At 37.8% G+C, this 26,523-nt stretch overlaps 1 protein-coding gene across 2 annotated transcripts in view; it reads left to right on the top strand.

Moving 5' to 3' along the window:
- Positions 1 to 26,523, top strand: part of slc12a2 (solute carrier family 12 member 2) — a 74,527-nt gene that overhangs the window by 15,852 nt on the left and 32,152 nt on the right. For both annotated transcript variants that reach the window (XM_053339998.1, XM_053339999.1), the window contains exons 2-9: positions 14,441 to 14,560; positions 17,754 to 17,829; positions 19,854 to 19,949; positions 23,474 to 23,613; positions 24,243 to 24,353; positions 25,111 to 25,219; positions 25,315 to 25,439; positions 26,353 to 26,437. In XM_053339998.1, coding sequence (XP_053195973.1) covers positions 14,441 to 14,560; positions 17,754 to 17,829; positions 19,854 to 19,949; positions 23,474 to 23,613; positions 24,243 to 24,353; positions 25,111 to 25,219; positions 25,315 to 25,439; positions 26,353 to 26,437 — 862 coding nt within the window. The remainder of the gene's footprint in view (positions 1 to 14,440; positions 14,561 to 17,753; positions 17,830 to 19,853; positions 19,950 to 23,473; positions 23,614 to 24,242; positions 24,354 to 25,110; positions 25,220 to 25,314; positions 25,440 to 26,352; positions 26,438 to 26,523) is intronic.

The following is a 26,523-nucleotide window of genomic DNA, read 5'->3' as shown; positions in this document are numbered from 1 at the left end:
ATGGACTAAAATACCTTTTTATTAAACGTCTTTTATTTATAGCAGGGATGTCAAACTCATTTTTATTCAAGGGCCACATACAGACCAATTTGATCTCATGTGGGCCAGATCATTAAAAAGATGGAGCGAAGGAAGGAAAGACAGACAGAAGGAAGTGGGGAAGAAAGCAAGGAAGGGTGGACGGACAGAAGGAAGGGTGGACGGACAGACGGAAGGAAGGACAGACAAAAGAATGGAAGACAGATGGAAGGCAGGACAGAAGGAAGAAAGGGAGGAAGGATAGAAGGAAGAAAGTAAGAAAGGGACAAAGAAAGGAAGGATAGAAGGAAGAAAGGGAGGAACTTGGAAGGAAGAAAGGAAAAAAGGAAGGTAGGAAGGGCAGATGGGAGGAAGGAAAAGAACACAGGAAGGAAAGTAGAGCCCTCGGCGGGCCGGTTTTGGCCCGCGGGCCACATGTATGACACCCCTGATTTTCAGCAATATGGTGGTGTGTAATGTAAAGCACTGTGTAGTAAATAGAAAGTTTAACAGATCTGGTTACTCTTCTAACACTGAGTCTCCTCACTGATGCTGTTACGTCGCCAAGCAACAAAGCTCCTCACTGTTAGCAGGAGCCTCACTCGTCGCCCCTTTTGACGCTCGAGCTGGAGTCGAACAGTAATTCGACACAATTGCAAAACCAAAAAGAAAAAAAAAGCGTGCACAGTGTGAGGCCGAGCCGTTTTTTGCTTCCATCAACAAGCCTCAGTATGGCAGCGCAGGATTCAGCTCTGGGAGAGTTTGGAGTGCAGTAAAAGAATAATGAAGTGAGTGGTGGGAGGTTTTTCCAAACAATGGAGAGATGTCTGAGCCAGTGGACATCTGATCGTTCCTCTCTGTCTGTCACTGATAGAGCCGTGAAGGGCGGGCGGGCGGGGGGCAGGGAGTTGGGGGGTGGGGGGCGCTCTAAATGGGTATCTGAGAATCCATCAGCATCAGCCGGGCTCAAAAGATGCTTACCTCTGCAATGTAAACTAATCTGTATATATGGCACACAGTGTACCAACGGAGCGTGCTATTGAGGTATTATTAACAAATGTGAGGAGGCTAGCAGGTCATGCTAACAGACTATACAACCTCTCAGTACACTGCATGTATGACCTCATATCCAAACCTCCAAAAACACAGCAGAGCAGCAACTCTGCACTGTAACAACCAAAATAAATTAAATAATGAATAAACTGGTTTATGACTAATTTTATTTCCATCAAGTGGTCAATTAATTGATTTAAGAGTTTTAGCACAACATACTGACACTACATACTTCATATCACTGCTTTTTATGGAAGTGAGCAAATACATAATACATATAACCTTTCAACATAGTTATCATTCCTTCTAGAAATGAAATGACATACATTTGTCTGACCACTAACTTCCATACAATCATATTATCCTCACCCACACAATTATATATACACACTTTATACATGAACCCCTTAACCCTGAATTATAGAGAATCACATTACTCACATATGGCTCAGTGATAAATAAGGGTCAGTAAGATGAGCAATTCATAAATCAGTTAAACTAGATTTAAAAGCAGCATCAGGTTTGTTAAAATGTACATTTAGTATTTTTGTTGCGTTTATATCATTTGAAATGACATTTATACCATTTTTTCCCCCAAAAGTAAGACTGAATGCTCCTGAAAATGTCAAATGGTGTAACCATAAAAGAATGATAAATATTAAATATTTTTATCAGCTACAGTGTATTTAAGTGGACTTATACTAATAATGACTTCATTTAAAACATGTAACTGTTTCCTGATCTCCATGATTCTCCAGATGAAATGTAATATTTAGAACAATAGTATTCCATTATCTTTATTTAATATAAAAGTTATAATGTAAGATCATGCCAAACCAGTTGATTGAGAATTGAGAATTTAGTGTTTTTAAGCAAGTTGAATTATTTGGTACAAAGTTTTTATGGTTACACCACTTAGACATTTTTGCCATAATCCTCTAATATATTCTCTCAAAATGGATTAAAAGCAGAAATACTATAGTAACAAGTTTCAGGCTAACCGGCTCAGAGTAAATGAACAGCTCCAACTAAACAGGTGATATTAGCGGTGCAATGTGTAAAATGCTGCGGTGCTGCACGTTTTATCAGCTGATGTTACAAAACATCAATTTTAAGTCACTCAGATGTTTCTCATTCAACACACCTGAAGAGAGAGACTGAGTGAGGCATTCAACAAAAACATGATGCTACTGACGCTGAATATCACTACTGTATAATACTATATAATTACTATAAAATATAGCTCAGAGAATAAGTTTACTATATAAAATAGACTCACTGGTTTAACCTGTGCAATCTAATTTAATCCAATACAGCAGCTCTGCTATTAATTCTACATTTATGAAGTTTATACATTTTTTGACAAGAAAGTGTAAATTCTGCTTTATGTTCATTATTGAGTGATTGTGGTGTATTAGGCTGAATTATATTGAAAGGTGTTCCTAATATTTTGTCCACTCTATTAACATACATGAGGAGGTACACCACCACCACTTAGTACAACCTCAGTAATAAACAAAGTAGAATTATCACTTTTTTGACAATGTCAACAAAAACTGAAAATGTATAAACTTAAAAAAAGCAGAATTTATAGCAGAGCTGTTTATTGGATTGAATTATATTGCACATGTGTTCCTAAAGAAGTTGCAGGTGACTGTAGTTCAGAGAATAAAACTACTAAAGTATTTACTAAATAACTAATTACTATAATATAGTTCAGAGAATACCTTAAATTGAAGGAAAGTGACAAATCTGCGGTAAGAATAAAACAAGGTGCGACCTATAGTCCCCCCCAACAAAGTAAAATCCCCCCCTATATGAAGCATTTAAGGAGATGACCACCACCATCATCATCATCATCATCATCATCATCTAATAAAAACTAATATTCTGACCTTTAAGCCAGGATTAAAGTAAGTTACCTCTAGCTCCTTGAGTTGCCCTGCCTGTTTTTCAGCATGTGGCTCTCAGCACTGTTACACAACCTAACACAGGCTGAATGGATGTAGTGATGTGTGTTTTTCCGTGATGTGGTCTGGAATTAAGAGGGAAGCCTCACCAACACACAGGAGCTTTTATTTGTTTTTTTGGGTTTTTTTTTTTTTGATTAGCTGTGTTGCGTCAGTGCCGATCATTTAGCAGGGATGAATAATTTATTAATATGCAGCAGGCAGAACATGCCAGTGTTTCCTGGAAATGAAGTGTGTGAGGATCCTGTTACTGCACAGATTTATAGTAATGGATTTGACTGATGAAAGTTGGCTTGAAACTGACTTTGGTACCGTACAAAACATTTGAAAGTTAAACAGCAGGTCTTAAGAGGTACCTCACTCCCTCTCTTAGGTTCAAGTTAAAATGTGCTCTCTTCAGCAGCAGTGCTCTTGGTGGAGAGGCACAGTACAATGTGCAGTAGCGTGCTGAGGTCTCGATGCTTTGTCATTGTTGTGCAAAGCCGGCCTTTGTGTTGCTTCAGCCATGTAGATAATGTTGACTAACTCATCCTGTGTCGTCTGCACTGTTCTGCACTGTGCTGTGTGCTCTGCAGCGCTGCCTCTCACACTCTTGAGGTTGAGCTGTGTGCTACTACCCGCTGCTGCTGCTGCTGCTGCTGCTGGAGGTGACATTTACAGCCTGTTAAGTAGAAGAAGAACTGCAGGACAAACTGTTCTAATACACACTCTGATGTAACTTTTCCTTCCTACTTTCAGTGGCATTATTGAAAGAGTTTCAGTCGCCATGGCAATGCTCTTTCTCTGTTATTTTGTGGCCACCTACTTCCAAAAAAAGGTCATTATTATAACATGCTAGTGTTTTCAGATGTGCTTACTGATGAGAGTGATGTTGGAGGAAAAGTTTTACAACCTCTCCTGATCCCCAACATGAATACAATGCTGTAAATAAAATGCTCATGTCAACCAACTTCAGGGATCTACAATTAATTAAAATTCTATCAAAATCACAATATGTGTGTACAAATGCCATTTGAACTTATTATAGAGGCCAACACATCATATTCTACAGACTTCATAAAACATCTTTGATTGGTACACATCCCCACAATAATCACACTATCATCATTTGAATATGTTTTTCAATGAGAATGAGAATAATGATGTAAATTTGATCTTTCCCTCTAGTATCATAAATCATATCACAGTTGCAATATCAATCAAAACAATCATAATTAGGCCTTTCACAATAATTATCGACTTATCATACAATAACACAATATATAATATAATTATGTACATAATCAACATCATCATGTCTATTATGTTATTATATTATTATATCAGTGGTATAAAATCTTCAAATGACAATATCGTTTATCGCAATTATTTCTGAGACAATATATCGTCCAACTGAAGTAGTTATCAGGACAGGTCTAATAGCAGTAAGATATTTTTTCACAATGGTTCAGCACTCACCAACATCTCAGAATGAGAAGCAAAGCAAATGACTTTCACCTGAACATCTGGATGTTTTTTATGTGTGCCAGCTGCTCTGGTTCCTTCACTGCTTCTACTGCACAACAACACAAATCACTTCTTATATGATGATTGGAAAAAGATTTAGCATCAGTGTGTGAAAATCCTTTTAATGTAATCTACAGAGCTCCAGCAGCTGTAACAATAGTTCTTCTTTTGGCACTTTTTGTTGCAATACATTTTCCAGCTCACTAGTTTAAATTGAGGACTGTGATGAGTAAAAGCATTTGGCATCTCTGTTCCTGCTCCACTTATGTTTGTCAGTGGATAAGCTTTGTTAAAGCTTCAGATAGTTTGCTTTATAGAATGTGTGCTGATCATGAACATGATGCAGAGAAACCAGTGTGTCCACATTCCTCATCTTCAACATCACTAGAGTCATAAAGATAAACCAGTCAAAGCAAACATGTGTAATAAGTGGTACGGCATTCTTTCACCTGTATGTAAATGCAGCGTAATGATACTGATGATGATGTGAGGAAGAGTGGCAGTCATGAAGAGACAGAGGCAGGCTGGAGTTGGCATCAGTTCTGACCTCCTTCTGCAGATGAAGCACACAGCTGCTCCCTGGTTGGTAGTGTCCCTAATTCCACAGAGGCTGATTTCACTGTTGTGTAATGACATCATCAGCGTGACCTGACATGACATCACTGTGGGTTAATAACATACCGTCCTGACTCCTGACGACCAGATGTGTCAGTCCCTTTTTGCCAGATTTGGTGATCATAGTCGACCTTGTGCTGGAGCGTAACTTGTTCATTAATTAATTACATTTAATTACATTTAATCACACATGTTGAACCCAGACTGAGTAGCAAACCTCACTACTTTTTTGGTACTGACCAAAAAAGGTATGTTACATCAACTACTGACATTTTTAACGACTTCCTGATTTCAGATTTCAGGTTGATAGTTTTTGACTCAGCTGCTTGTCTGAAGGAAACTTTTTTTGAGAACTTTTTTTGGGAATTTTATTTTAAGGGAAACTTTTGTATTTCAACTTGGACCCTATTTTGCCTTTTTTGTGTGTGGCAGAAACAGGCTTGCACCCATAGCACCCATAGCACCCTCCATCCACTAAGTGCATTTTTGCTAGTGACAGGCTCACATTATTATCATTAGTGTCTGACAACATTATAAAGAAAACCATACAGAGAAATAGAATTGGTTGTGTTTTTTTATGTTTGTAATTAATTAATTAATTTTGAACCTTTAGCTTAAATCAGTCAGTTATTGTGTCTAACCAAGTGTCGCTAAACCTGCTTCGACCCTGAGTCCTCATATCGGGACATTACATTTTGGGTTTGCTGGACCTTATACTTCATCCTGCTGAACTCTGACCCCTTGTCCTCTTTAGTTAACACTTATTTGTGCCACCTAGTGGTAGCAAACGCACAACACAGTATAAAAACGGGATGGCAGGCATCTCGGCCAAATCAATCAACAGCTGATCCCCAGATAAAAACCTGTTCACATTTTATGGTTGAAACTACAGATCAATCAATATGAGCAGTATTATTCATTATTTATTGATGTGTAGGTTTTACATTCTTCACACTTCGTACCTGTCCACACATTAATTATTTAAATGATTTATTTGTTATAGATCTATTTCAATGTATCTTATGTGTTTTTGACAGAGCCTTGCTTGTAATTTAGTTCTCTTTGCATCTTGGATGCTATAATGAATGACAATAAAGTTGAGTCTTGAGTTTGTAGTTTGATATGCTGTACACATTTAACTCATTTTAGCAACAGCAACAAGCTAGGACAGTGCTAATCAGGAGGAACTTGTTTGAGGACATTGGGAAATAGTTTTATACACTGGTCAATTCATTGTTATACAGTAGAATAAACCTACAGCCCCAATACGAGGACATTATTTTGTTCAAAAACTACTTCCTGTTCAAAGACCATGCTTAGTTTTTGTACTTATCAGGTCCTACTAATCCCCAATATCTAGGAGAAATAAAACAAGCATAGTAAAAAGCTCAAATCTCAGGAGGTTAAGGAGAAATCTTGTTCTGAGATCTTGTAAGAGCTGAGTTATTTAAAGGATTTAAGATAACACTCTGCTTCTCTTTCTGTACTCCATCAACAACAAACTACTCCTCCAACTCTCAATGTTTCAACCGTTGTCTTCCTGCAACATCTCAACTCTCCAATTTGAATGTTGTTTGTTGAGATGAATATTTTAACAGCTTAAGAAAACATGATTGTATTGGAGTAGTTATGTAGTGTTAGTGTCTGTATAAAAAGTCTTTTTATAGCAGGGTTTAAGCTTGGGCTTTGACTTTTGTTTGTTAGGATGTTCTTCAGTTTACATTGGGATAACAGATTATGCTTCTAAAAATATTTCCAGAGCAGTAATTCATCTCCACACAGCTGTAAGTCAGACATCAACAGTTTATTCTGCCTCCTGCTTTGATTTGTTCATGTTTCCTCATCGTCTGACGTCTTGAATCAGTTCCAGTGTTCCCAACAGAATCAGAGAGGGTGTTAAATGTTAGGATTTTATCATTTAATTATTAACAATGCTGCAGTAAAAGGAAAAAAAAACAACCTTTGTGGCCATTGTAGATACGGATCTGCATTTACGAGGTGAACTTGAATGCACCTTGATGTCTCACAGGCTTTGCCATACATACCGATGTAGATTTGAGAGTTTACAAGGCGCACCTGAACGCACCATGAAGTGCCAAGTTTCTACAGTCCGTACAAAGCGAGGTAGGCTCCCAATCCTTTTTTTAACTGTTTACATTTTTAAGTGGAGAGATAAAGCCAGTGCACCGCCACTGTAGATGGCCTGATGTAACTGGAGGTTAAACAAGCTCAGAGGAGGATGTGTGTGTGCAGCGGGAGGGGGGAGTCAGTACAGGTGTGTCTGCGTCTGTTTGGGTGTGTGTCATGGAGAGAATGAGAGCGGTGGGCACTGCTCCAAAATAGAAAATCAACAGTTAGTTGTGGTGGGCCGCCACAAAGAAAAAAGAATATATAGGAAAGTACATTTCTTCACTTTATCCTTGTTTTCCTTTTCAACACCATTACATCCTGCAGTCCTTTCTCACATCTGTCTTTTCTTTCCTAATTACTTCACTCAACTTCACTGAAGAACAGCAGCAGATAAACAGTTGAAAGCAAAGAGCTGGAGGGTTTCCCATATATTTATTTATTTTTTGTAGTGGCCCACCACAATGATAATGTGGGACGCCACCAAATGTCAGTTAGTGTCATAAATGATCTTCTGAAGTCGGATTCATTCTTCTGTGCAGTGAACGCAGCTCCAGTCTGCTGGCTAGCTTCAACACGGAGGGTTGGTTTGTTTTTAACACCAGCATAGCCAGAACTTTGGTGGTGAGATCCTTGTGAGCCAGATCTGGTCCAACAGATCCAGAGCTGCTCCACTGACAGCGCTGCCAAACCCTGAAGGCAGATGTCTGGATTCATGTCAGAAAATTGATTGAAAATTGACCGATTCAGCATCGGAAAATCCGGCACCGCTCCGAGGTTCACGCCACACTCCAGTTGATTTCCTGCCCAATGCAGTCTACTCACTTTTTAACGATGAGGCTGGACTCCTGAGTTGGAGTTTGAGGGTTGTTTTTTTGGCGGCGGACAACATTGACCTGCAATATAAACGTCAAGGTCTGACTCACATGTCGCCACTTCCTGTATCTGTTGTTTCAAATTAAAAGCCCTCCAGTTTTCAGTTTTGGCTCGACTGAAGACTATTGTCCTCAGAAACAACTGGACGTAGTTTCTCTCTTCTGAGCAAACATTTAGTTCCAGAACTTGTTAACCATCATTATTAAACATGTTAAATCCAGCAGAGGTCAGAAGTCAGAGGTCTATTAACCTCCTTCAGATGATCTCAGGCCCATGTTGCACGCCACTAGATTTTTCTCTTGGCTTTTCCATGTGTGCTCTGGAGCCCATTAACAGAGACTCTGCGTCATTACTCAGAGCTGGATGATATCACCGGCTGACTGCTAGAGACACTCTGCTCTTCAGATTCCTTTGGGGTTTAGTATGAAGAACAATGAGCGAGACAGTAAGTATTTGAAATTAAAGGATGGGGAGGGGAGGGTGTGTGACTCATGGACAGACTCTCTGTTATGAAAAGGCTTCTTTTTGTAATTTCCTGCTTCATCTTGTGTGCTTACAAAGACCGGTTCTGTTTTTGGACTAATCCCAACACAGCTGCTGCCAAGAATTCCATTTTTTTTAACCCGTATTGATCGGTGTTAGATAGCAGGGTTGAGCTAGTTATGATTGTCATTTTAATGTCTCTATGAAAGGGAGTGGTGGGATGGTGACTAATGCACAAACCATATATAATGTGTAACACAGTCTCCATAATCACTTCCTGTGTTTCCTGTCTGGACTTACATCTGAGGTCTCCCGCTAAGACATGTTGACAAAACTGTCCCTGAAAATATGCCCCCACCCCCCCATATTTTTATTTGGTGCATACCTTCAGCTTAATGCTTTGTCAAAGGAACATCTGCTTTGAGTTTGTACTTGTGTAGTTGTGAAGCAGAGCTGTGGCCCACAGCAACATTACCTCTTCAAAGTGACTCAACCCATACACCTGATGTGTCTTCCTAACTGTACACACATATATTTATATATTTGTGGCTGTTTTTTAAAATCTATTTATTGTACAGTGACAGTTTAGAGGTGGCAATGGGGGACAGAGAGGGTAACATCTGCTGGAATCAAACAGCAGATGTTGATGTTTGCAATTTGGCATGAGTCTTAACCCCCATGTATTTATTATTAACCATAAAATCAACATGTAAGGCCTTTTTAAAACAAATATATATGGTAAGGTACACTAGAGACAACCGTAGCCTTATGATGGTGAAGTGATAAAAAAATATACAATATACATACATTCCTTACACTATATACAAGTGTTCCTGGTTTGGAGAAAAAAAACAAAAAACATACCCATACCCATACACATACACATACACATACAATACTTGATAAAATGTGGATATAATATAATAAAATAATATAATGATATAATAATATAGCCCAGACTGGGACCAGCAGCACAAGTATAACCACCAGTATAACCACCAGTATAACCACCAGTATGACCACTAGTCTAACCACCAGTATAACCACCAGTACCAGTATAACCACCAGTATGACCACCAGTATGACCACTAGTCTAACCACCAGTATAACCACCAGTACCAGTATGACCACCAGTATGACCAAGCCCTGCACCACATCCACACTTGGTTTTTCATGGTATGCTTAATGAGAAAACAAAGAAAACAGTCTTTACAGTGCACCTGTATCAGAGTTCATGATTTCTTTGATTATTATATATGAATGTTTTTGTTTTTGCAGTTAATTGTTGTTAGTTAAATTAGAGCTGTGTGTGGATCAGATCAGCCTGCCTCTCTCAGTCTCTCTCTGTCTCTCTCTGTCTCTCTCTGTCTCTCTCAGTCTCTCTCTGTCTCTCTCTGTCTCCACGGTCACATCCCAGCAGTGTTGCTGAGTCATGGAGGGGTCACAGTCAGGGTGTTCATGTTGACAGATGGCTCAGGTGAAGAGATGCTGAACCCCCCCCTCACACACACACACACACTCGTTGTTAATTTATAACACCTATTTCTATGCTGATTGTAACAGAGCCTGTGTGATGATACATGTTCACTCACATTAGTTTCATGTTTCCTCTCTTCATCTCTTCATCCATCATAGACCTCGCTCCACTTTCTAAACAAGCTCCATCATCTCAAAGTGAAACTGGCTGATTTATTCTGCTCTGTAAATCATTCATCACATTATTTGGGGAAAAAGGAAAACAAACAGTAAAAATGATCATTAGTCCCAGCTGTTCCAGTACTTGTACTTTCTTTAAAGAGCAGATAGATATTTTGACCTTGTTCATGATTTTAAAACTGTTAATTGACCGTGTAATTGCAGTCTGTTCTACTTTGTAGATTTAAGATGATGGCCTTGAAGCATCACTTCCTGTAGAGGTCATACTAAAAGCTTATGATGCCTAAATGATGGGATTATACCCTTTTAATAGTAGAGCCATGGTGTACTTCCTGGACTCCACCACCTGTATAGTATACACTACAAATAAAACAGCTTATCTCATCTCATTGAATTTATAATCGGAACATAAATCCTTCTTAAATGATATCTTCATCCATCCTGTGCTTTGACACATTTAATATCAAGATTTCTACACTGGATTTCTACTTTGACCCAGGTTTAAGACCATTTTTACCTAGTTTATACTCACTCTATAGACTGGGCTTATAAGCCTGCCATTGACTGGATCTCCTCCCTTTCTGCTGTCCACCTATAGGGCTGGGTCATATGGACAAAATCTATATCACAATTGTAAGAGATGTTTAATTGTGCAGGCCATGTGTCAGTAGAGAGAGTAGACAGGAGGCCAGGATGTGTTGTGTTCATGGTTTATTTACTTGATGAGGGAGAAGTGAATGAATGATCAGCAAATGATATGTTCTGATATGTTTCTCTCCTCCAGGAATAGACTTAAACCACACAGATAATGCCATGATCCAACACATTTAAAGCATACACAATTGAGTGTACTGGTGTACAGATAAAGACAGGGCTTAGACACCACTCATCCAACAGGGTTCACAATATCCAACCTCTGACTACACTTACCTCTAGTCCATTCAGAGAAACAGGCAAGCACATATCTGACCTCGGCTGCTATAGCAACACTATCAGAATACCTCCTGTTTTCCCCAAAAGCAGCAGACCTACTGTCTACTACTATCTAAAAGGAGACAGTGTCTAAAACCAAGATTTGGTGTGGCCTCGTGATGGCCGCAAACCCTAGTTTGACCCAGAACATGCCAAGATGGAAATTTACCTAACAACAACATTTTTGACCACTTACCTCGATGTCGATATTGGATCAGTGCTTTCACAAAATATTTACGCAATGAGATTTTTTGAAAATCATCAGTAATGTGGGAAAATCATTTTATTGTAATTTAGCCTTTAAAGCAGGAAAAGACGACTCTTATGCCATATCACCATATTAGCATATCTAGTCTCATATCACAATATCAATATTATATATTATATTATTATATATATCACCCAGCACTATGGCAAAGTAGTAGTCAATTTGTATTAATGGCAAATTAAAAAGAAAACAAACCTTACTATATTACTAAAACCAGAAAGCATTGGGGTCTGATATAAGCCTTTATCCATGTTTGAAGTAAAGGCCTGCAGCTTGTGAGGCTGAGCTAAATAAAGCAGTTTATAGTAGTAATGTTAGTTTAGCAGGTGCATGTGAATGAGCCCAGCAGACTACAGGGCAGCTCACTGATAGAATGACTGTCACGTACAGTGAGAGCTGTGAATTGGAAGGAGATTGATCGGCCTCCATCCCCTGAGAGATAAATGTTGCTGTGTCACTGCAGCTGATGCTCTGTGTGAGAGTGAGAGTGAGAGTGAGAGTGAGAGTGAGAGTGAGATTTTTTAAATGTGCACATTTATTACTCTGCTCATTGTACTGTCAGGGAGAACACTGGTCACTATGAATGTCTGTCAGTGTTACATCAATAAATATCACAATCTCTCCTCATCTCTCATCCTCGTTCATACTCAACATGAGTAGAGCTGGGCAAGGAATCCATATATTATATCAATATTGTGATATTTTGTAATATAGTGATATAGAATAAGTCATTCCTGCTTTTAAAGGCTGCATTACAGTAACAATGTACTTTCTGAACTCAAACACACACACACAGACACACACACACACACACACACACACACTCCCTGAGGATGTGACTACTGATCGATGGACATGGAGCACACAGCAGGCCACAGCTCAATCACCACACTTGATTTCCACTGCTGTAAAATAAGAGTCGCACCATGTATGAGGATCCATAAAGCCTAGGTCATCCATATCCTGATATGAAAATGTCAGTGTAAAAGCACATATTTCCAAATAACTGTAAAGATATTCACTCCAAACAGGGCATCTACACAATATCATTTTAAGAGTTGTTTGAAGTTTTATTAAAAAAGAGAAACAATGAGACTGACACATTTATGTAAGCTATAGCTTTATGACAGCATTATTCTGAAAATCCAGCAAGTAGTAGATGGTCCACAGCATCTTATTTTGAAATCCTCTGCTCAGACTGACATTATATTCGATATGTATGTACGGTAATCATTCATTCATAAAACATAACAGGACTTTGTTTGAGCTTTCAACAGGCAACATTAAGCCACAATGATGAATTCATTAAAACAACACAACAGAGAATTGATGTTCCTTGAAATCACTGTACAACCCAGGCTGGTTATTGACCCTCAATATTTTTGTTTATACCATTTGAAATGTGTGTGTGTCACAGAGTGTCAACCTAATGAAAGCTGGTATCGAACGTCTGGTCTGATTCACCACCTTGCTCACATAGTTCCTGATGTTAATCATCATTTTGCCGATTTTAGACTTTTTTTTTTCAAGGAAAACAGTCTTCACTTGCTCATTAGAGATACTTTTTATCTCTATATATGGACCTATTATATGATACATGGACATGACACACTTCACATTAGCAGCTGAGAGGCTATTCATGTCACATTAGGGAGACTGTAGAAGAATTAAAGGGAAATAACTATAATGACCCACCCCCCTTACATTATTATGTTATTATACTATCATTATATCAGTGGTATAAAATGATCTTCAAATGACAATAATATCGTTTATCATGATTATTTCTGAGAATGTATTGTCCAACTAAACAGTCATGGTGACAGGTCTAGTGATATTTGCTGAAGACATGAATGATAGTCTGAGGTAGAATCTTCATGTTAAACCTTTTTATAAGAGCAGCAACATTCTCTAAGCTGCTGTAAGTCACACAGCCGTCACAGCTTGTAATAAACAGTACAGAACACATGTAACACTGTGCCATCAACATGATGCTAACCACTCACTCTTTGTTCAGCTCTTGTAAAAGATGTCAAAGCTGTTCTAAAGCTTATTTCTGTCTGTCTGACACTCTTTTATTGGCGGGAGGAGGAGGAGGAGGAGGAGGAAGAGGAAGACTGTGAAAGAACTCATTGAGGGCGTGGGATTGGTTAGCAGACGTCCTGTGTTCATCCTGAGCTATAAATGAAGGAAAGACAGTATGGCTGTCCACTCACAGAGAACTGGCACAGAGGCCACTAACGTCACAACATTGTGTGAGCACAGTCGGGGGGCTTCCTGTGTTTTAAGTTCTGTAGTAACACAAGGACACACACACCGCCTCTCTCAAGGAGTGTGTCTGCTTTAAGCTTTTTATTTAAAGTAGTCAGGATATCAGATGGGAAGACAGCCAAGTCACAGCTCCATGTGTTCTTCCTTTTCAACAATATACAGAGCCTTTCTTCTCTCTAGTCAAATATGTGACAATGACTCTCTATTTTTCCTTCATTATGTGCAGAGAAACCAATACAGTGAACCAGCAGTAATCAACATGAATGAACTGAAGTGTTCATCTATAAAAGTCTTAACTTTTCTTTGGAAACACTTCAATTAAACAATCATTTGTTTCTCCAGTTTATAGTCTCAGTAATTATTTCATTTCTTCAGGCGTCTGAATGTAATTTTAGAATCATTTTTCCATTAAGACAGAAAGATAAGTGTGTTTTGGTGTGGTTGATGTCATACTTCCTTCTTCCACCACAGCCGCACCTAACCCTCATCTGCTTTAACCACATAAAGCTGGATTTTGACGATTCAACGATTAAATGTCTGTTCAGAGTTTAGGTGACAGCACCAGTGTTTTCTCTACACTTCAGGATTCTGATATAAACACGATTTTCATTCTTGTGCTTCTCAGGAGCCGTTTGAGGATGGCTTCGCCAACGGTGATGAGCTGACCCCGGCTGAAGAGGCCGCTGCCAAGGAAGCAGCTGAGTCTAAAGGAGTGGTGAAGTTTGGCTGGATTAAAGGAGTGCTGGTCAGTCCCTTTCTACACCATGATGTCTTCATCCACATCTTCTAAAGCAATCATTACTTCTTTACTTGTGGTTACTTTCTTGTAATTATTTTCTTCAAATCACAGTCAGTCAAAAACAATGCAAATCAGCATTTATATAGGTCAGTGATAAATATGGGTCAGCAAGATGAGCAATTCATAAATCAGTTAAACTAGTTTTAAAAGCAGCATCAGGTTTGTTAAAATGTACATTTAGTATTTTTGTTGCTTTTATATCATTTGAAATGACATTTGCACCATTTTTTACCAAAAGTAAGGCTGAATGCTCCTGAAAATGTCAAATGGTGTAACCACAAAAGAATGATAAATATTCAATATGTTATCCATCTTAATATTTAGAACAATAGTATTCCATTAGCTTTATTTAATATAAAAGTTATAATGTAAGATCATGCCAAACTAGTTGATATGGTGTTTTATTGACTTTTTACTGTTTTTAAGCAAGTTGAATTATTTTTATGGTTACACCACTTAGACATTTTTGCCATAATATATTCTCTCAAAATAGATTAAAAGCAGAAATTTGATGCTGGGTCCACAAAAAAAGAATGTGTGGAGTTATTAATGTTTATTTTCACATTTTAACCCTTTAAATTTGACTAAACCACATGGACACAATAAACCTCATTGATCTAAACAGGAGACAGCTCACATTATAACTCATTAGTAATATGCTTATTATTAGAAAAGTCATTTGCTGTTCTAAAACCTGATTCTAAAAACATATTTTCTTATTAGTCACAAAATCTGATCTTAACTACACAGACTGCAAAACTCAAACTAAATACAAACAAATGAGAAGATCTGCAGCTGTAATAGTTAAACAGCTTCACTGCTCTGTTGGATTCCACATTCCACATTTCAAGCTTTACTATGTGTAGGACCAACGTGTGTGTTGTTCTCAACTTAATGCATCTAAGTGACCTGCTTTCTCCACAAAACTGATTTGTTAAAGTTCCTCCACCCACAAATCTATTTCTAGTTCTTTCAGCTGCATGTTTGAGCTTCTCTGTGCAGAATGATGTATGTACACATCCATCTGCTGAAAGAGCAAAGTTTCTCTGCTCATTAAAAATATCAATCAATCACTCAAACTTTATGTATGTATTTATACAGGTTCATGTAGTTCAAAGTGCTTTACAGTTAGTTGATTGAGAAGCTGATAATAAGGCCGAATAAGTGACAACATAAAGAAAGGGAATAAAAAAATAAAGAAATAATTAAAAGACAAACATTTAGAAAATAAGTGATACAAATCTTTTAGAAAATTTAAATGAAATAAGTAAAAAGATGAGTAAATAAATAAAATAATTCAATAAGTAAGATAAGAGAGCACACACACTGAGAAAGGACTTTATCTATATTAGTATTGTAATATATGTGTAAGTGGCTTTTTATAAGCAGAGAATTGAGGGATGAGGAATGCACAGCACAGAGCAGCTGGATGAAGGGACAGATCATTATACACAGAGTTAATCAAGAATCCTTCTATTTAAAATGACTCCACTCTCTCCTGCTGTGAAGAAGAGCTCCACTCTTTCTTTCTTTCTTTCTTTCTTTCTTTCTTTCTTTCTTTCTTTCTAAGTTTGGTAGAAGAAGAGAAATGTGCTGTGTGTAACTCTACACTTCATATAAGTGTGTTAACTGATGACTGCTCAGCCTGGAGTAACCTGCTCACTTAGGTGAATGTAAACACAGTGAAGAGGTGGATCACAGGTGTGAGGTGTGCCACTCTGAGCTCGCACTCTGCTCAACATTTTGGAGTGTGAGTGTGAATTACTGCTGGCTCAGACCGAGGCTGAGGGAGGAGAAATCACTCACGGCAACGCGTTTGAATTTATTGAAAGTACCTGAGCAGAGGATGACGTCATCACACCCTGTCTGGATATCTTCTGTCTGCTTTTATTTTGACAAGAGGAGTCCTCACTTCCTCTCTAATATAAACCTTCATGTCAGTTAGCTGGCTTGTAATAGCTGTGATGGAGTGATGCAGGAGAGGATGAGTAGAGTAGAGGGGTTAGCTGAAGACCTGCACCCCTTTTAAAAACAAATACATAAATAGAAGATAATAATGTGGAATAAAAGTATCCACAATGTTTAACTCAGAAGTTTTCAGTTCAGTTCCATTTATTAAAAAAAATTTTAAAAATCAGCTTTTTGAATTATGACAGAAATATAATCTTATGAGATGAAAGTGAGTAGAATGAAGTTGTAAATTTGAGTGATAAGTTATTAGATTTTATTGTATAAAATAATAATTATAAGAATAAATTGATTTCAATGGAAAAAGTAAGATATCAATATTATAAGTGTAAGAAGGAAAATGATTGATTAAAGGGTCATTCTCAAATATTAGAACTATTTTGTAACTTGTTGCCTTAAAGTTACTTAACCATTACATACTGTTTTTACTAAAAAGAAAACATGTTTTCATGCAGCTGATCCACATTTTAGAATATTTGACTAATATTTATATTAAAAAACAACTCAAAAATACAGTTTATTCCCAATTAATATCATTCACTGAGGCTGTTCTCCAGTATTATGGAACGTTGGATCATTATCGTGTGATTGTAAATATTTTTTCTCCGTCAACAAAAAGTGTGAAAACTAAAGATGACCCTCTCTGCTCTCTAGAAGCTTCATTAAAGTGGAATCACCTATTTATTAATGACTGATGGGGTGTGAAGAATGATTTGAAGTTCTGAAATGATGAATAGAGACAAACTATAAGGGGAAATGCAGGAATATGAACAGTATGTAAAGGGTTAATCCCATATTGTTCTCATGAGAATACAGCAACCTGTGTCAAACATACAGCCTGTTGCTTCATTGACCAATCAAATAGGTGCATGTGCATATTTGCTTCTTCCATGAGAAATGAGTATGAGACATAAAGCAGCATGCAGCAGCTGCTTTGTTTATTCAGAGTGACTTCACCTTCACCTCACAGGACATTTGGGTGGCGGTTCTTTCATTTCAGGAAGTTTCATATAGTTGTCCTGAACCACATGTTGCTTTAATTAGTGTCTCAACACCTCTAAGCACCATGTTGACATCTTGTTACTCTTCCTTTTTTTTATTATTGATATTATTATACTGTTAAACCCTGCAGTAACTTGATGTACACACAGTAACAGTCCATCCTCTGCAGGTGCGCTGTATGTTGAACATCTGGGGAGTGATGCTCTTCATCCGTATGTCATGGATCGTGGGTCAGGCTGGAATAGGTGAGTAATGATCACAAATGAAGAGATGAGAATGATAAAAACGTGTGTGTGTGTGTGTGTGTGTGTGTGTGTGTGTGTGTGTGTGTGTGTGTGTGTGTGTGTGTGTGTGTGTGTGTGTGTGTGTGTGTGTGTGTGTGTGTGTGTGTGTGTGTGTGTGTGTGTGTGTGTGTGTGTGATGAACAAAGATGTGATGTAAGACTCTGTTCCTTTTTAAATGTGTTGAATAATTGTCTTTTCGGCATTGCAAAGTCACGCTGTAGAACAAAGACACAGCCAATCAGACGTCAGATCTGACTGTTAAAAACAACAACTGTGTGCTCAGAGCTCACAGAAACATACCGCTTTACCACAAATTGTGTAAACGGCCACATTTCAAAGACATACAGCTGCTCTTTAAAAACAAGAAGTTTGACTCTTCCTGTTTTGATGCTTTGTGTTATCAGCTATCACTTCACACCATGAACGCCTCACACACATCACATCTGGACTGGACTCATCAGGGCTTTTATTCATGACCTTAGGGAAGGTGAATGCTGACTGACATGCAAAACATGTAGAAATGTCAGAGAGAATTTAAAGGGACAGTTCACCCAAATAGCAATAATATATAATAGAGGTTGATATAGTTCATGCTGCACTCTGTTAAAAAAACAAACACTTTAAAAATAAACAGTTTTCTTTTATGTCCTAAAGCAGGGGTGTCAAACATATGGCTCACATGCCAGAAGTGGCCTGTCAAGGGATCCAATCTGGCCCACTGGATAACTATGATGCAGATTTTAGGAGCAAGTTAAACTGTGAGGAGCCTACTTCATGTAAAATGCTGCTCCCTGCCCAAAATACAATGCTCTGAAAAAAACCCATTGAATACTTATTGTGGTTTATATTCTGAACACCAATCAGCAGCTTCTGTACAAAACAATCTGAAAAATTGCACTCATTTTTATCAAAGCATCCCAGGCTGTTCATCTGTTTTCTAACAGATTTTTGTTTTGTTTATTATAGTAACATTATTATATATGTTATATGTTATATATTATATAGGTCAGTGACAAATAAGGCTTGGCAATTCATAAATCAGTTAAACTAGTTTTAAAAGCAGCATCAGGTTTGTAAAATGTATATTTAGTATTTTTGTTGCTTTTATATCATTTGAAATGACAATTGCACCATTTTTACCAAAAGTAAGACTGAATGCTCCTGAAAATGTCAAATGGTGTAACCAGAAAAGAATGATAAATATTACATATTTTATCACCTATTTTAAGCGGACTTATACTAATAATGACTTCATTTAAAACATGTAACTGTTTCCTGATCTCCATGATTCTCCAGATGAAATGTAATATTTAGAACAATAGTATTCCATTATCTTTATTTAATATAAAAGTTATAATGTAAGATCATGCCAAACTAGTTGATATGGTGTTTTATTGACTATTTACTGTTTTTAAGCAAGTTGAATGATTTGGTACAAAGTTTTTATGGTTACACAACTTAGACATTTTTGCCATAATATATTCTCTCAAAATGGATTAAAAGCAGAAATTTGATGCTGGGTCCATTTTAAAAAAAAAAAAAAAAAAAAAAAAAAAAAAAGAATGTGTGAAGTTATTATGTTTATTTTCACATTTTATTTGGGTGAACTGGCTCTTGCTGCTTTTGTTCAAATTGTGATACAGAGGTTGAAGTGTTACCATCCAGCCAGGAGTGTTTAGCTTTGATGTGACAAAGACTCCACATAACTGCTACATTCAAATATCAGTGTCCAGTAAAAGTGACCCAGCAGTCCATATTTACTGACATGTGGCTGCTCACTATCAGACCCCCACCTCCCCTCCCTGCTCAGCACTTGTTGATAATTCTCCACTTTGAAGTGAAATATCACCACAAAGTGACACATGTCTGCAGCAGCTTGCTCTGTTACTTTTCACAGTGATGGGAAAGCCTGTTAGAAAACTGTTAACAGTGTTGCACATTCTTTTTATTTTCAAAGTTAACACTGTGTTTTTTTTCTTGTGCAGCTCTGTCCTGTTTGATTGTCCTCATGGCCACCGTAGTGACCACCATCACTGGCCTCTCAACCTCTGCCATCGCCACCAACGGATTTGTACGAGGAGGTACAGTCACCTTTTTTAATAATGAGAGCTCATCTGTAGTCAGAGAGGATGTGTCTCAAAGAACACCAAAATATTGACTTGAGTTCTCACAAAACATTCAGCCTCTGCCTGATGTGGAACAAGATAATCCACCTGTGTGATTTTAACCAGCGTGAGCAGCTATCAGTGTACAGTCATGTCATCCATCGCAGAGCAGTGTCATGTGTGCAGCTCTGTTTGGACTCAAATGAAAGAAGGGTTAAAAACACACCTCTCCCTGTCCTCTCAGCAAGAGGGGAAATTCAATGAGTTTCCAGATTGCACAACTTAGTGTTGAAGTGAATGGAAGCTGTGACAGGGTGGTCTGACACACAGCAGGATGTGGACTAGTTCAATATTTCATAGTGAGATGGAGACACATTCAAATCAGAGTACACATGATATTCTTGTTGTCCGCATATTAGATTCCTGCCTTTTTGTTGGTTTTGATGTATATTATGTGATCCATATTGATAGTGGTTATATTTTGCTATTAAAAGCAGTGTGTAGTCGGCTCACATTTCAGATGTCTGAGTTGTTAACAGCTTTTTCCCTCTAAACTTCTCACATGCTTTCATTTCAATAAATGTTCAAATGATCTAATATTTCAGCAAAAATAATCAAAGATTAGAGAAAAAGTCCAAAAACTGAAAACACATTTGTGTATCAGAACTAGAACTAGCTAACTGTATATAAAGTAGTGTAAACTAGCTAAATGTATATAAAGTAGTGTAAACTAGCTAAATGTATATAAAGTAGTGTAAACTAGCTAAATGTATATAAAGTAGTGTAATTAGCTAACTGTATATAAAGTAGTGTAAACTAGCTAACTGTATATAAAGTAAAGTAAACTAACTAACTGTATATAAAGTAGTGTAAACTAGCTAACTGTATATAAAGTAGTGTAAACTAACTAACTGTATATAAAGTAGTGTAAATTAGCTAACTGTATATAAAGTAGTGTAAACTAACTGTATATAAAGTAGTATAAACTAGCTAACTGTATATAAAGTAGTGTAAACTAGCTAACTGTATATAAAGTAGTGTAAACTAGCTAACTGTATATAAAGTAGTGTAAACTAGCTAAATGTATATAAAGTAGTGTAAACTAGCTAACTGTATATAAAGTAGTATAAACTAGCTAACTGTATATAAAGTAGTATAAACTAGCTAACTGTATATAAAGTAGTGTAAACTAGCTAACTGTATATAAAGTAGTGTAAACTAGCTAACTGTATATAAAGTAGTGTAAACTAGCTAAATGTATATAAAGTAGTGTAAACTAACTAACTGTATATAAAGTAGTGTAAACTAGCTAAATGTATATAAAGTAGTGTAAACTAGCTAACTGTATATAAAGTAGTATAAACTAGCTAACTGTATATAAAGTAGTATAAACTAGCTAACTGTATATAAAGTAATGTAAACTAGCTAACTGTATATAAAGTAGTGTAACTAGCTCCACCTCCAGCAGCTACAACAGTAACATGCTGCTCTAACACTGATGCTTCACTATTAATAATGTAATGATGTCATATATAATAATATATCACTACTTTTACTGTAATACTGCATACTACATCACTCATAATACTGCACTACTTTTACTGTAATACTGCATACTACATCACTCATAATACTGCATACTACGTCACTCATAATACTGCACTACCTTTACTGTAATACTGCATACTATATCAAGCTTATAACACTTATGTACTTTTACTGTAATACTGCATACTATGTCACCAATAAATCCTGCATAGTACTGTATATCTTTAGGTAAAACAAGTGCTACTGAGCTCTCATATTGGTTTCTCTGCAGTGACTTTCTGCTGGTTACATTCAGACAGGAGGATACATTAGAGAAATGTCAAAGCAGGGATTTGTTGAGGCATGTTACATTACAGTTACATTTTATAATCGTTATCATATTAATATCTAGGTGCTGAGTCATGTTTACTGTCAAAGTGTCTTTTTCCTCCCCCTGGTTCTTCCTTCTACTTCTGTGGGTCATTTTGTTCTCTTTACTGTTCTCTTTGTGTTTAAAAAAAAAAGTGAATGTGTTTAAACTGAACGTTGTCCACATATCCAAATGGGTTTGGATGTAAAACAACTCAGTTCTGCTCAGTAAAGTGTGAGATTTTAATCATGTGACTTGAAACTAACTGTATTACAGTCTGCCAGAGCATGTTTGTGTTGTATCACTTCAAATATTCTAGCTATTCCATCAATGATTTGGATCTGTATTTTTCTTCTTTGGAGCCATTTGAAATAGTTAATATACAACAACAGAGGAATAAGATCTATCAGGCTACTTCTTAGTAAGGTCAGTCCATTGTTTGATTTGGATGAAGAACCTGAGATTGAGCAGTGATAGATAATACACCCACTTGGATATTATTTCTGCATAATTGAAAGCATAATATCCAGCTGGTTTCTCTTACCACCTGGTGACTGGTTGAACCAGGATGAGCTCCAGTTGTACATGTGGCCATAAAAATATCACATTTGATTCTCCAACACAGAATGTCTGCTAAAAACACACTTTCTATGCTGCTGAAGAGTCCAGCTAAGCCTGCATGTAACTCTAAGCTGCTGTGTTTTAGGTTAGTGTTAGTACAACGTAGAGCCCTGTGTTTGAAGTAAGTGGCAGTTCTAAACAGCTGATTAGCAGTGTGATATGTAACACCGGAGCTTAAATAAGCTTAATGTGGAGCGTGGGCTGCTCTGGAGACATCTGCCCGCTGTTGGGTTCATGAGGCCGTGATGTCCTGCAACACAACGCACTCTTAAGGGGGGGGGGGGGGGGGGGGTAGAGTATAAAATCGACCTGCGTTCTAATTGCGCTAATGGAAGCCTCTGACGCCCCCCCCTCTTGTGTGAGTCTGAGGGTATTTAAGTAGATGAATCAGGCTCTAACTCTGGTCATGACACAGAGGACAACTCACAGGACTTTTAGCTGTCCTCTGGGAGGAAGTGACAGATGTAGGATAACAACTGCTAGGATAACATCTCCAGCGCAATCCACCAATCCAATCGCGCCATCCTCCTGCTATATGTATAAGAACCTGACCGATATATCAGTCAGCTGATATTGACCTAACACAGATATATTATAATACGGATATATTTATGTCTTTAATTCAGGCAGCATTTTATGTATTTGACCCTATTTCTTAATTAAAGTTTAATATATGCAAATATTGTTTTTTCATGGATAATTCTAATTATTAAATTCCCACACAAGTTTACTGTTTTAGTGCACTGATGTCATTTTATACAATAAAGTTTATTGTTAAACTGTAAAATATCATACCTTTTATTACATTTCAGGGTTCATTACAAAAAATAGTGTTCATCTATATATTCTGTACATGTTACATTATCAGCTAGTATATCAATATTGGATTTTTTTTACCAACTAATATCTGTATCTGCCCCCCAAAAACACAGGCTCCAATCTGTATGAACATGCTGTTAACTCCATTTCCTTCTCTTTCCAGGTGGAGCGTATTACTTGATTTCGAGAAGTCTAGGTCCAGAGTTTGGAGGCTCTATCGGTCTGATCTTCGCCTTCGCCAACGCAGTGGCTGTAGCCATGTACGTGGTGGGCTTTGCTGAAACCGTTGTGGAACTTCTCACTGTAAGTCTCTCAATGCTCGATGGTGCTTTTCAAACAGCTGGTACTTTCACTGCAAGTCCACCACCTCAGTTCAATTATACCCCACCCTTACAAAGCACACATACAGGCTGCTGCTGTTAGACCAAGAGAGAGAATGACACCATTAATATAGCAAGTTTACCCAAGGTAACTGATATGAAGAGGTGTAATATTAGTCTGGAGTATGTGGATACCAGTAAAATTAGGTCCTCCATTGTCCTTCTGTTAGGTTTTTGTGGTTGCTATGGTAACACGCAGAGCTGCAGTAGTGAGCTGACTTAATTGGCAACAGCAAATGGCAGTAAACTTTGCACATATGCAAAAACACCACTTAATATGTTTACAGTGGAAAGAGTGGAGGGGGTGATAACTGCTCACTATCTTAGACTAGCTCTACAATAAAGCTTTCAGATTTACTGAGAGTGAGTCTAAAGGAACAGTTCTTTCCTTATGCAGGTTTGTTGTTCCTGGTACAGTTTTAATGGTTACCAACACGTTTGTTTTATGCAACCTAATGATCTGCTAAGCTCTTTACATTTGAATTGCATTGATGTAATGGATTTGTTAACTGCCCATCATGACTTTACATTTCTCCTTGACTTGTCTATCAGAGTGTAGATGCTGTCATGACGGATGAAATCAACGATGTCCGTATCATCGGCACCATCACAATAATCCTCCTTCTGGGCATCTCTGTGGCAGGAATGGAATGGGAAGCCAAGGTATGAACTACATAGAACCTACAAGTGCATATGTCCAAAGGGCCGTCCACACTAAGAACTATAACTATAAACAATAAAAACATAAATAACACTTATGAACTATAACATCCCGTAAACAGCTGCTGGTTCCAGCTGTGTCTGGAAGGGTTTACAGGCGGGTGCTGATTCAGTGTGTTGATCAGAAGTATTTCAGACACTAGTTGCTGTGATGTGAGCACACAGATCTGCTTACAAAGAGCCACTATGTTGTTACGATATAATAAAGAACAAAGTTCCAGCATCTTTGTAAAATAAAGAGATAAAGAGAGACAAACCTCTCTAAAGAAATAGTCTCTGTCTTCCTGCCCCTTTTTACAGCACATCAGTCTGTGGTGAGAGAGGAGCAAAGCTGCATTAAAATGAATGAATACAAATAAATACATCCGTCAAATTAAAATGATAAATCTTGAAAGCAGATTTTGTTGTACTGTATGGTTTAGGGGAAGGATTTGATCATTCATTGAATCACTCTGAAAGTGATCCAACAATATCGTTCCCCTCTATCACTATCATTATAGCTGTGGTGTGGACTCCACCATCCACATGAGTTAGAGCAATATTTAAATCTATATATTTATCATTCTCAGTGTGGATTGCCCTCAAGTCATGTTGAAAATACTGACTGCAGACTTTAAGACTAAAGTTTCAGGCTCAGCAACATACACTGGCTCAGAGGATCAGTGGTGACTCATTCTTTGTTTGGTTTGTTTCACTGTAGGCCCAGATCTTCTTGCTTATTGTACTTATCGCAGCCATCATCAACTACTTCATTGGAACCTTCATTCCTGTCAAATCGAAGGAATCTCTGGGCTTCTTTGGCTACGACGGTATGACAACACTCAAGTGAACACTTCAGCACTGGTATACTTGTTGTGACTGGTACATGTTATGTCAGCTGTTCTTGTTTGTGCTCTGCTGTTAGGTTCTATCATGTGGGAGAACATGGGTCCGGATTTCAGAGGGGAAACCTTCTTCTCCGTCTTCGCCATCTTTTTCCCTGCAGCCACTGGTATTTTGGCAGGAGCTAACATTTCAGGAGATCTCACTGTAAGTCATCAGTCTTCTGAAGGTCTTCTAAAGATTTTCACTGATCTGGACCAGTGTTTATCAAACCGCACAGAATCACTCCTAAGTCATTGTCGGACAAAAAAACGATCCGACCTACATTGTACATGCCTTTTCAATTAAAAATAAATAAATCATAGGGGAGCGTTTTGGTAGCTGAGTGGTTACTGCACATGCCACATAATGGCCGTGTCCCTAGTTCGATTCCTGCAGGGGACTTTTGCTTCAGGTCATTCCCCTCTCTCTTTCTCCCTGTTTCCTATCAGCCTCTATGCCAGCTACTGTCAAATAAAGGCAAAAATGCCTAAAATTAATCTTAAAGTGAAAAAAGTGGATTGTATGATTAAGCTGTATGCCTTCTCTTTGTCATCCAGTGACATTGATTTACACTGCTTGTGTTAGTGGTGCACTTTGCAGATATTGCACACTTAAACATGTACAGTGTTGATGTTCTAATCAGGCTGAGGAGCAGAATCATCAGTTCTTCTAAGCTGCATTTTGTCTTGTTGAGGTCAGTTAGTGAGCGTGCTAAAATGCAACATCTGCTGAAATGTTATCTCTAAATAAGCTCATGGTCAGCAGCAGTAAGCTGGTCATCTCACAGAATGAATCCCGTCTCCTGGCAGCTCCTGACAGATCTGGAGCTCTCATAAAAAACATTTCCTAAATTACAACAGGTTGATAAAATTCTCCTTATCCAAAAAGTAAGACGACTATGACCATTGGTTAAATGGAGAATCTTCACAGTCACTGTTTACTGAGAGCTAATGACAATCTCTGTGGCGGGAAGATCATTGATGACATCATTTAAAAGCCCTTCATTGATGAGGATTAAAAGGTTTGAGCAGTTATAGATTACCTGTTACTGTAAGTCTGTGTTGTGATTGTCTTGCAGGATCCACAGCTGGCCATTCCAAGAGGAACACTGCTGGCCATATTGATCACAGGAATAGTCTACCTGGGAGTTGCTGTCTCTACAGGTACAGTGATGCCCCTCTATATGTGGTGCTTTCTACCTTTTATCCTACTTTTTAACATAGTTTTAATCATGTCTTCTTCACACCAG

Source organism: Scomber japonicus, chromosome 19, assembly GCF_027409825.1.
Source record: "Scomber japonicus isolate fScoJap1 chromosome 19, fScoJap1.pri, whole genome shotgun sequence".
Taxonomy (NCBI): domain Eukaryota; kingdom Metazoa; phylum Chordata; class Actinopteri; order Scombriformes; family Scombridae; genus Scomber; species Scomber japonicus.
The sequence above is the reverse complement of the archived record's forward strand: the minus strand, read 5'-3'. Positions and strand labels throughout refer to the sequence as shown.